Source organism: Narcine bancroftii, chromosome 10, assembly GCF_036971445.1.
Source record: "Narcine bancroftii isolate sNarBan1 chromosome 10, sNarBan1.hap1, whole genome shotgun sequence".
In the NCBI taxonomy this organism is placed as follows: Eukaryota; Metazoa; Chordata; class Chondrichthyes; order Torpediniformes; family Narcinidae; genus Narcine; species Narcine bancroftii.
In genome coordinates this window covers 31,313,133-31,325,513 of record NC_091478.1, presented here as the reverse complement: position 1 = coordinate 31,325,513, position 12,381 = coordinate 31,313,133, and the positions used below count along the sequence as shown (strand labels likewise).

At 36.3% G+C, this 12,381-nt stretch overlaps 1 protein-coding gene across 2 annotated transcripts in view; it reads right to left on the bottom strand.

Moving 5' to 3' along the window:
* Positions 1-12,381, bottom strand: part of btaf1 (BTAF1 RNA polymerase II, B-TFIID transcription factor-associated) — an 87,519-nt gene that overhangs the window by 12,013 nt on the left and 63,125 nt on the right. For both annotated transcript variants that reach the window (XM_069900449.1, XM_069900448.1), the window contains exons 29-35: positions 11,718-11,795; positions 11,436-11,565; positions 10,351-10,492; positions 8,768-8,898; positions 5,057-5,182; positions 3,236-3,388; positions 2,244-2,455 (exon numbers count right to left, since the gene is read on the bottom strand). In XM_069900449.1, the coding sequence (XP_069756550.1) occupies positions 2,244-2,455; positions 3,236-3,388; positions 5,057-5,182; positions 8,768-8,898; positions 10,351-10,492; positions 11,436-11,565; positions 11,718-11,795 (972 nt within the window). The remainder of the gene's footprint in view (positions 1-2,243; positions 2,456-3,235; positions 3,389-5,056; positions 5,183-8,767; positions 8,899-10,350; positions 10,493-11,435; positions 11,566-11,717; positions 11,796-12,381) is intronic.

The window sequence follows — 12,381 nt, the reverse complement described above, 5'->3', positions numbered from 1 at the left end:
AGTCCAAATCCACCCACCTCTCAAGGTTTCTGTGCAGGTTAAGAGAGTAGTTAAGAAGGGTTGTGGTATACTAGCCTTCATTAGTTGGGGGATTGAGTTCAAGAGTCCTGAGGTGTGATGATGCAGTTCTATAAAGTTCCGAAAAGACCACATTTAGAATGTTGTGTTCAGTTCTGGACACTTCATTACAGAAAGGACATGGAAGCTATAGAGAGAGTGCAGAGGAGACTTACCAGGATGTTGGTTGGATTAGAGAACATGTCTCATAAGGCAAGGTTGATAGAGCTAGGACTTTTCTCATTAGAGTGGATATAAATAAGAAGAGACAATAGGCAATAAGTAGGGTGGATTCCCAGCATCTTTTTCCAAGGGCAAGTCTAGCAAACAACAGATGACATTAGTACAATGTGAGGGGAGGAAAGTTTAGGGAGATGTCAAAAGTAAGTTTTTTTTTAAAAAGTAGTGGGTGCCTGGAATGCATTGTCAGGGTAGTGGTGGAGACTGGTAGGAATATGAAATTTATGATGAAATTGTACAAGGCATTGGTGAGGCCAAATTTGGAGTACTGTGTACAGTTTTGGTCACCAAATTATAGGAAAGATATAAACAAAATAGAGAGAGTGCAGAGAAGGTTCACGAGAATGTTGACAGGATTTCAGGGTCTGAGTTACAGGGAAAGGTTGTGCAGACTGGGGCTTTTTTCTCTGGAGCGTAGAAGATTGAGAGGGGACTTGATAGAGGTGTTTAAGATTTTAAAAAGGACAGACAGAGTAAATGTGGATAGGCTTTTTCAATTAAGAAAGGGGGAGATTCAAACTAGAGGACGTGGTTTAAGATTGAAGGGGGAAAATTATAAGGGGAACATGAGGGGAAATTTCTTTACGCAGAGGGTGGTGGGGATGTGGAATGAGCTTCCGGCAGACGTGGTCGAGGCGGGATCATTGGTTACATTTAAGGAAAGACTGGATCGTTACATGGATAGGAGGGGACTAGAGGGGTATGGACCGGGTGCTGGTCAGTGGGACTAGGAGGGTGGGGATTTGCTATGGCATGGACTAGTAGGGCCAAACTGGCCTGTTCTGTGCTGTAAGTGGTTATATGGTTATAATAGGTACATTTGAAAGACTCTTAGACAGGCACATGAATGCAATAAACAGAGGGTAGTGGGTCTGAGGTAGGGAAAATTTAGTTTGTTGAGTGGGTTTCAATAGGTTGGCACAACATCATGGGCCGAAGAGTTCTATGTTGAATAGGTCACTCAGCCTCCAAGGCTGCTCTGCCATTTCACAAGACAATGGCTAAACTGACTGCAACATATTTCTTTCAGCCTGTGTTAATCTTTTGTCATCTACTTTTGACTTAAAAATGAGCAATGACTCAATCCCATTTATTTCTTTGCCATGCCTACTATCACCCTTCCATTCTCCCTTCAGCCACTATAATTTATAGTCACTAATTAACTGAGAAGTGTAAACTTCACATAGAAAGCACCCGAGGTTACAATCAAACCTGGGTCACTGAAGGTGCAACATTACCAGTGGTGCCAATATTATTTTTATCTCCCAAATTAGTTGTGACATTTATGGATTCAACATTTACTTTATATTTACAAATAATTGAACGTCTTGTTGCTGTAGAATGCTGTGAATAAGTTGATTTTTTAAAAATATAATTTTAGCTTGAGTATTGCAGACAGAATATCTATTACTGCACAGTTGTCCATCTGTGTACATACAAAACATTTTTTCCATGTATCAAGCAAGAATCATTGTCCAGAAATCCGGAAAAAGACCGGGCATTATTACTGATGTAATTAAATGGTATTCCAGATTACTGAAGGTGAATTGTTTCAAAGACTTATTCGTTGATATTTTCTTTACTCATGAAAGTGGTGTTATTTGGTGGTGAGTGTCTCCAGGCTTTAGCATATCACACACACAAGGTTAGAGAATTCCATGTTTTGTGATTGATACTTGAAACTCCACTGATGCTCATGCACTCTTTTGTCCATACAGGAGACAAAGGCAACAAATAAAAACATTCACCAATCATTTTCTTCCTTTTTTAAAACCAATTGCAACAATCTAGGTCAAGATAATGGCCAAAATCTTCCACGGACCAAGTGGCAAAGTCTTTTGGTAAATTATATCTTCTATCGGGCACATGGTATTTAAATCACTAAGCCACGGGAGCCCTTGGACGGACTGTCAGTGCAGTCATTAGCTATTAGATATCTTGCTTACCTTGCCACAATAGAATGTCGATGGCCTGCAGGAACACTGCCATCCAACCTTAAGTAAGTGATACTTGGCATCTGAGGCTTCAGCAAGTCATGTTCTACAATGTCCAACATACTCTTCAGTTGACAGAAAATGAGAACTCTGTGTTGAGCCACAACAGATTCAGTGCCATTTTCTGAGGCTGCACTGTTTCCAAGTCCACAGTCAAGCAGCAGCTTCAGGGGAAAGAAAAGATTTTTTGTTTTGTTTAACTTTGTCACAGAAATAAAGAACTTGAACTCGTAGTGTGAAATTAACACAATGAGGACGAGAATCTCTAACCTTTACTCTTTTAAGTTTATTTGACTTGAGCAATAAAATCTTTTGGTTCTCTTTCTTGGTTAGCTTTCTCAAAAATAGGACTGCACATGGAGCATGCATATTTTTTAGCACTTAATGCAAAATTCGTAACTGAATTGGGTTGGGAGGTGTAATGGTGGCAGGTCGTTGCTTGCATTCAATTTAACCAGAGCTGAAGAAACATGGAAAGTCATCAAACATTTCCAAGTCTGCATTAAATCTTTGCAAGTTTTTAAATAATCAGGAAGGCTTACATTATTTTCCTTCTTAAAAGAAAACTGTGCCTATAGTTGTTATTGACATCAGATTCACAACAGGGAAATGTATTCTCTGTACATGTTACCTCCCCCCCCCCCCCCCACCTCTTAATGTGTATGCCTTGCCTTCCTTTCCCCCCCACCCCTCAGTAGCCCAATCAAGCTGCAAGAGGAAGAACAAGTGTGCAGCCATTGTCACACAACTTTCGGAACCATTCACACATACTCAAGTATTTAAATCAATAAATATTACTAACCTATTTATAACTGTTAATAATAATGTACAAGAATTATTGCATAATTGTTGACATTTAATATAATTCACGTCTAAACCAATAATCATCCCCATAGCAGTGAAAATAACCATAATGTAAAAATGCACTAAATTTCAATGACTACCTGCTTTAAGGCAGAGAGCTTTGGAGCATGTTGGATGTCATGCAGAGATGAATTTTGAGCGGCAAGTTGCTCCTTAATATGCTGAAATTCTGGATGTTGCGAAGTCAGGACAAGTGCAGGATGATTACAAAGTTTCCTTAAATACTGCAAAGCCTGGAAATATAGAAATAATAGAAAAACATACATCCAGCTTTGATTTGACTACTAACATCAAAATCTTCACGTATTGTTCCTCTTTAGCATCTCAAATATTTTAATCGAGATAGAAGATGTACAACTGGGGAAATTTTATAAACTAAAATGAAAACAGTTGATAAATTTTACTTTACGAATGGCCTGATATTAAACCCAAATATTTTTACAGCGTCACTTCACGAATCTCTTCCCTTGGCCCCCAATATTTACGTGCAACTGCACCTGCTTGTTGTCACCTTATCGCTAGTTCATTTTCCCTTGGACAATTTACGTTTATTGCCTCATTTCCCCTTCCAATCACAGATCTCAAGCCTTATCAGGTTCCTCACGTTCTTGGATTGGGAAATGTGTTTTTTTTTGCGTTTTGTATTTTTGTAAAAGTTTTTTTTGTGTAATAATGGAAGGTTGCAGAAAAGGGAAAAAGATAGAAGCTGTAGCCTTTAAATGGAGACTTTAATACTACAAATTCTCATTTAATGTTCCTATTATATGCACATTTTATTTAACCAGAAACAATTACCATGCCCAAATCTTCAATCTCTATTAAAGTTAGTATCAAAGCACTTTTATAGTGTCTTTAGTAAACAGAAATGAACCTTGTCACTTTGCAAATAAGGAAAGAAACAAAGGATCATGATGAGAAATCAAAAAGCTTGGTCAAACAATCACAATTTCAGGAAAATCCCAGAGGAGCTGAAAACATGTAAAAGTGTTTTGTGTCAAGCTTAAATGCCTGACAAGGTTGGAAGAATAGGAAAAAGTTACAAATAAGGCGAATATGGACTTTGGCCACACTTACAACAATGAAATAACAGAATCCATAGAATGTAAAGGAATGATGGAAGTAGCAGCAACAGATGGGCAGAATGTGGGACAGAGGCAGGAAGTGCTTTGGAGATGGAGGGTAATTTTTCTGAAGAGAGGAGATGGAGCCAGAAACCAAGATGGGATTTGAATAGGATGCTAGAGTAGTTAGGTCTTATTCAGCTGGAGACATTGTCCAGAGTGCAGTGATCTACTTTGCCAACATCATTAGAATAAAGGTTGAACACCAAAATAATTGACTGTGGGTTTGTCTCTAAAAATATATCTGACCCTCCCTCAACTAGCTGTCACATCTGCTCTCAGTATCTACCTCTTGACTTCAACACCATCAGACCTCAATTATTCTAAGTGTCATGTTTTACAATAAAACTTTTCCTTCCCTTTTGCAAATTGACCTTCTTCTGAGTATATATCAAATGATCACCTTTCTTACCCTAAACCCAAGCCTGGCAGTAAAGTCATACAATGTATACTTATTAAAAATGATAGAACAAACTTCAAATGTGCAAATTCTCAATTTAAGATAAAACATAACCTGAGGAAATCCAATGCCTGTGCATGCAAACTTATCACACCAGGACAATATACCCTGTTAGTTATGAAAGGTGTTAGGATTTTAAAAAACTTCCACTTCTAACAATGAACATTTTATGAACCTTGACAAGTTCAATTTATGATATCGTAATCCAGAACTAATTAAAATTAGAACTGGCAAAGCTATAAGTATCTAACTTTCTTTCAGAACTGTTATAACATAATCATAACGTCAAGTGCTTGACAGAATCTCCAAAAAATATTTACCTGAAATACATGGCCAGTAGCTTTCAGTTTAGGTTTCTCATTTTCTTCTGTGAGTGTACTTGAAGATATTGTCTCTTCAACATCACACTTAGCACGAGATTTGGCAAAATCTTCATACAGTTGTACCTGCAAGAAAGGAATTCACAAATTTTAATGAACGTAATGAGGAACAAAATATAATTTAGCCATCAAATTTATTTGTCCATGAGAATGTTCCCATTTTGAAGGTAAACAAATATCTATTTTAACACAATTATTTATAATCCAGTAAAACCTGTTATCCAGAATTCAAGCAAATGGCAAAAAGAGCAGAAAATAAATAGGTTAAAGGGTTTCAGGATCAATCAGGAAGAACACAAAATCAATTTATTTGCTGATGATGTTCTGATGTATCTGACAGAACAAGTGAACTCATTACAAAAAGTGCAGTCTAAATTGGAAGATTTGGGATTATATTGAGTTATAAAGTCAATTGGGACAAGACTGAAGTTATGCCACTTATGGGTGGGAATTATGAATAAATTAAGAGAAATTCTCAATTTAAGTGGCCACTCAATGAGATTAAATATTGAGATACTAAGGTAGATAACATGCAGAATTTATACAAGTTGAATTATCTTCCCTTGCTTTGGAAAATTGAGGATGATCTTATTAAATGGGTGACCCTCCCAATAACTTTGGTTGGAAGGGTCAACTGTATAAAAATGAATGTGCTGCCTAGAGTACAATTTTTTTTCCAAAAGTTTGCCTGCTCCTATACCTCAGAGATTCTTTTAAAACTCATTAAGTGTATCAGGAAGTTTCTATTGAAAGGTAAACCTTCCAGAGTCTCTATTGATAAATTAACTTGGAATTATTTATTGGGAGGATTGACACTCCCAGTTCTTTCATGGTGGAGACGAATCTTCATGGGTAAAATTGGAGTTGCATAAAGTTGGTGAGAGGATAGCAGAAACCTTAATGGAATTTTAACATTATCTGGCCCTAAAGAAACCCCCCCCCCCAAAGCATATAATTACAATATGGAATAAAATTAATGGGCAAATTGGGGTCAAGGGAACGGGGTCTTTCACCTAAAACATCCCGGGTCAAAATACATTAATTCCATTAACAATTGATAATAAAATTCTGGTCACTTGGTCCCAGAGAGGGGTCAAGTGTATTGAGGATTGTTATAAGCATTGTTATAACAATTTATGAAATTTGAGCCAATTAGGAATAAATATGGAATTTTAAATACATCTTTTTTTTTCTGCTCTTTTCAGTTAAGAACTTATTTAAGTGACAAATTAGGTCTAGCAATAATCTTACAGCAGTTTAGTGAAAGAGAGACTCTGGTTTGAAAGGGGAGCTGAAAAAAATGTATTTCAAAAATGTATTCCTTACTTCACGCAGGAACCCCTAAACAAGGGCTTGATAAATCAAGGCAAAGGTGGGAAACAGATTTGGGTATGGAAATTGATCCATTTTGCTCGTCCGATTCGTGTCGGGACTGCATGATTAACACGATTAATGTAAGGTATCGGCTGGTGCAATACAACTTCTTGCACCAGCTATACATTACTCCACAAAAATTACAGAAATATCAGACCAATGTTTTCAATGTGATCAAGAAAAAGGTACTTTCTTGCATTTAACCTGGTCATGCCCTAAAGAGAGGCCTTTCTGGTATGATTTGGCTAATCTCTTGGGAAAAAAAAATCCTGGAATTCGATACCCTCAGGCACCTGAATTATTTTTATTGGGCAATATAGATGAAAGACCTAAAATGAGGCTGTCGAAATATCAATTAAAATTTGTTAAATTCACTTTAGCAGTAGCCAGGTAATGCATAGCAGTTACTTGGAGATCTGATTTCCAACTAGGTTTAGCCTGTTTGAAGATAGAAATGCGTAATTTTGTTCCCCTGAAGATCACCTATAACCTCAGAAACAGGTATGATATATTTTCAAGAATATGGAATTCATACCCAAGGTAATCAGGGAAATCTTTAATGATTCGCCCCTCCTGTCTCTTCCTCCCGGTACGTGTAGTGCTGAGGACACTAGATATGTCAGGTTATTTGTCCCTTGATGGGAGTTGGGTTTATCCTAGGTGAAGCCCATTTTTTTTTCTTTTTCTTATTCTCTTTTCTTACTTCTTGTTTCTTGAGGGGTGGGAGAGTTCCTCTTATTTTGTTCTTCTTTCTCTCCATCATCTTTTTCTCCCTTTGGCTCAACATGGACATTGAATTTGGATTTTTGTATTATTTATTGTAATTTTTCTTTACAATTGAATCACATGTTGACTCTTTTCTCTCACTTTCTTTAGTATCGACTTGCAAATCCATATTTGTACTATTTTGTTAATTTATTGATTATTCTTTGTTTTGACTGCATGTTGATAGAAAATTCTCAAAATAAAATATATAAATAAAGGTAAAAAATATGGATGTTTAAAATTGGCGCTACTCACTGTTAGTTCGACAATCATGCAATACACAATCTCAAGCAAATGTAGAATTCACTAATCCGACATCTACCAATCCCCATAGGTGCCGAATAACAGGGATTTTACTGTACTTAATTTTCAAAAATCTTTCTGGTATTTCATAAGCTTTCTATTGCTTATTTAATTAAAGCAATTAGAAGTTAAAATTGTATAATGCCTACAAAAGAATGTTAAAATAACTGCATGAGTCATCCATGCCAAATTTCTGCATGGTTCCTCAGCAATCATCGAACAGTCCATTACACTATGTCCAAGACCTTTCTTCCTCTGAAGTAGAGGAAGTCAGTCAGGATTTAATCATGGGAAAAGGATGAAAAGAGGTTCAAGAGGCAATAAAGAGTGGGGAAAGGGCAGCATGCAGAGTCAAAAGGGTTTCCTGATCACATCAGCCGTGATGTGGCGATGATTATAGGCAGTGAAAGGAGAGGGTGTGAAGCATAGAAAAAAGGATAATGGTGGGGAGATGTCAATCTCTCAACTAGATGAGCACACATTTCACATTACCTTTATTTATATATCTTATTTTGAGAATTTTCTATCAACATGCAGTCAAAACAAAGAATAATCAACAAATTAACAAAATAGTACAAATATGGATTTGCAAGTCGATACTAAAGAAAGTGAGAGAAAAGAGTCAACATGTGATTCAATTGTAAAGAAAAATTTCAATAAATAATACAAAAAAGAATTGTTGAAGGATCTCAGCAGCTCACACAGCTTCCATGAATTGAAATAGTCAGTGAATATTGTGGGTCTGGACTGTTTATCAAGCAGATCTGTTTTTTTGGTTTCTAAACCTTGTTACCTATTTATTTATTTGTGTTTTACTAGTACACTTATTTCTGCTAAATGCTTAATTCTAACTAACCTTTTCAACTTCAATTCCAAGCACACTGAAGCTACTTAAATATGCAAATAATCCCAGTTAAGATTTTTGAGAAAATTGATGTTGATGGCAAACTTTTGTGTCAGCGACACCAAAATGTGGTTGCAACTTCATTAGGTGTCACAGTCCGTTCTCTTTGCCCATCATGCATGTGCAACAAGTGGAGGACTTAGAAAAAATTCAACTACACCACTTCTGAGTATCTGAACACAATTAGCAATTCTACTATTTCTGCAAGTTACAATCACGTACCATATAGAAATTATTGTATTATATCATAGTTTATAGGCTTAAGGGTCTGGATCTTTTTTCATATGCATGATACGACCACATACCTGTAAAGTACTGAGATTACAGTAATAGTCTTGTATTATCTTGGGTGGAAGATCCTGAAGGACATCTTCCTTCATTCTGCGTAGCAGGAAAGGAAGTACTTGTCGATGTAATGCCTCCATTGCAAGAACACCTATGGCATATTGGATAATGTTTATTTTGAATTCCTACTTTAACAAATACTGGTACACGATCCTTTATCCAGACACCTAAAATCTGGAAAGCTCCAAAATCCAGCAAGTGGGGACCGGCGGTCGGGGGAGGCGGCCGAGGGACCGGCGATCGGGGGAGATGGCCGTTGGGGGAGACTGCCGGGTGACTGGAAGGGGGTGGGGATGGATAGGCAGCACAATTCGGGTGGGCTTTCCAAAATCTGGAAAAATCCAAAATTCAGAACACACTGTCCCCCAAGGGTTCCGGATAAAGGATCGTGTACCTTTACATAGAAAATTGCAAATTAGAACTTCATTACACTGACTTATAGTTTGAATATTTTTCTATCAAAGCTTTGATTCACAATTATTTTTTTATCAAGATGAAAATAATTGAATCAAACAAGTTTTAAAGTGAACCTCCTTCTCTTTTAAAAGGTGTTAAAGAAAGCAAACCGAATGAATCAATAATTTAGTTTATAAATATACCATTTTACCATCAAGGGCAACTTAGATAAATTCTTAGCCTGACGTGGATATATAGTTTGAAGATTTATGAGATTTGTTTTATTTGCCTATGAAATCTAAACTCACAACATGCATTATCCATTAAAAAAATTGAAACATGTTGGTCATCCACCTTGAAAATAACTTGATATGATTTGGAAGTGCTTTTTGGGGAAAATAAAGCAAAATCAAAAATAAATTTGTTAAAAAATTCTGAAATATTTGACAGCTTAGGTGAATGACATTTATGTGGTATGAAAACTGATCTTTTAGAAATACTGCAAAATTCAGAAAAATCAAACAAACTAGGAGAATGAATAGGCAATTTGGCCCAAGTCAGCTTCAACACTTAAGATCAGGGTTGATCTGACAGTAACCTTAACTTCACATTCCTGTTTCCTCACAATATTTTGACTCTGGCTAACTTTGTTTCATAATTTCTTGTGAAAGAGTCTTATAGACTCCTGACCTCTGAGAAAAGAAGTTTTGCCTCACCTCCATTTTAAACAGGCAACCATTTTTAAACAATATGCACCAATTCTGAATTCTACCATAAGTAAACATCCTTTCCACATCCAGAGGCTAAGTTACTGAGCTTGTAATCTAGATGTCAAGATCAATAATCCAGAAACAAAGATCAAATCTATCACAACTGGTAAGGAATTTAAATTCAGTCTTTTTTTTAAATTGAAACAACTGGTCCACAAACCTACTGAATTGTTTCAAAAGTGCATTTGTTTCACAAGAGGGCAGGAAATCTGCCATTCTTTCTTGGTCTGGTCTGTGACTCGATCGAGTCACAAATATTCAGGAACTATATTTAAACTTAGAGCTGTCCCACAGAATAGTCAAGCAATAGCCTGACAAAGTCACTCTCTCAGAATCATACCTATGGAGATGTCGTCAGGTTTAAACTGTTATCTTACCTGCCTCCTGCTCCTTTGAAGAACTTCTAGCATCTCTACTAGCTAATATTGGCTTTCCATAACGAGCTGCAAACTGCCGTTCAGTACCCAAAAATCCTGGCATCAGGAAGTCAAATAATGACCAGAGTTCTAAGACGTTGTTCTGTGTCGGCACAAAATGAAATTCAAATTGAACTTAAATGTTTATGAGACTGTCAAGCAATTTTTGGATTATTTACTTCCATTACATTTAATGATTTGAGAGTAAATAACATATCCCCGTTACTGCGTAGGTTTGCTTTGATGTTTTGTTTCCTCCCACCCTCCAAAATTGTACAGGTTGGTAGGTTAATTGCGTGTAATTGGGCAGCATGGTTTTCATTGCTTCTACCATATTATAAATATTTTCCTTTTTTAAAAAAAAGGGGTGGAACTTCTACTTTCCAAATTATTTGAAAGAGATTCTACTTAATTTTTAAAATGACCCCAATTTGAAGTAGGTTCTGCAAAACTATAATGATATGTTTCATCCTGATAATAACTAAATGCTCTTCGTAAGGTTAATACTTTTAAAAATAGCCATCCATGAGCTGTGCCTGACGCTTGTAAATGCAAAGAGTAAAGCTCCATGTAATTAGTAAAATGCTAAGTTTGAGATGTGCAGTATTTCATCTGAACTCTTAAGTAACAACAGCTTCTAATACTGACTAGAACATTATCCCCTAATATTTGACATAGATCACCTTTGTGCATTTATGTACTAATATTGTTGAACAGAATGCCTGAATTTCTGGTTCCATAAGGAATCACAGTCTCCAAAACACCAGCTGTTAGACCCTTTCAAATCTTAGATTAATCATTCTAGAATAAAGATTTATTTCAGAATGGGATGATGTTCAGTTTATAATTAAAAAAAACACAATCCAATGAAGATGTACCCTCCAAACACATCCACTTCACACTACCTGGCATTTGCAACATTCACAAATGGTTCTAAGGATGAACTAAATTTCCTTTTACATCATTCACTTGGTGTTTTCTCTTTTACCAATTCAATGAATTGTGCCATTATTGACTAAATTCTGTAACATTACAATGAAAAGTACCTGTATTGGTGTCCCAGAAAGTATCAACCTGTAGCTTGCAGTTAGCTGTTTAACTGCTTTTGAAAGTTTTGTCTTGCCATTCTTGATGACATGGCCTTCATCAAGAATGCAATAGTTCCACTTAATATTTCTGAAATTGGAAGGAAAACTTAAATTTTCATGCTAATTGATACATCTACTCGAATATAAATTGAAAATTAATATAAATTGCTAATTAATAAAATACATTCTTAAAAAGCCAATAGAAAAGAACACCTGTAACTAGTGCAAACGTACACCTACTTAAAAAAGTCAATGTCATTTCGAACGACATCATACGATGCTACAACAAGGTTGTGTTTTTTCACGAGGTGCTGTAATCTGAAACCCAAAGCAACATAAAAACATTACAGATGTAAAATGTCTTGTATCAGATTTTAAATGCATAATTGATTAACAGCACAAAACAGCTGACAAACATTACATGATTGAGTTCTGTAATTTTTCTTGTTCTGAGATTTTTGAGGTGGTGACAAAGATGGTGGATGAGGATGTGGAAGTGGGTGTTATACAGGTGGACTTTAGTAATGCGTTTGAGAAGGTCCCTCATGATAAGCTGATCCAGGTGCAGATCCATGATGAGTTGATGGTTTGGAATGTGAAGGCAGAGAGTAGTGGTGGAAGGCTGTTATTCAGGCTGGAGGCCTGTGACATGGCGTTCAGCAGGGATTGCCTGTTGTTTGTGACATGTGCAAATAACTAGAATGAAAAAGTGGGCGGGTAGGTTAGTAATTTTCCAGATGATACAAAGATTAGTGAAGTTGTGGACAACGTTGAGTGTTGAATATAGACTAGTTACAGATATGGGCAGAGAAATAGCAGATTGAGTTTAACCCAGACAAATGTGAACATTGCATTTTAGGAGTCAAATATTAGGGCCACGGTAGGGGCATTAAAAATATTGACA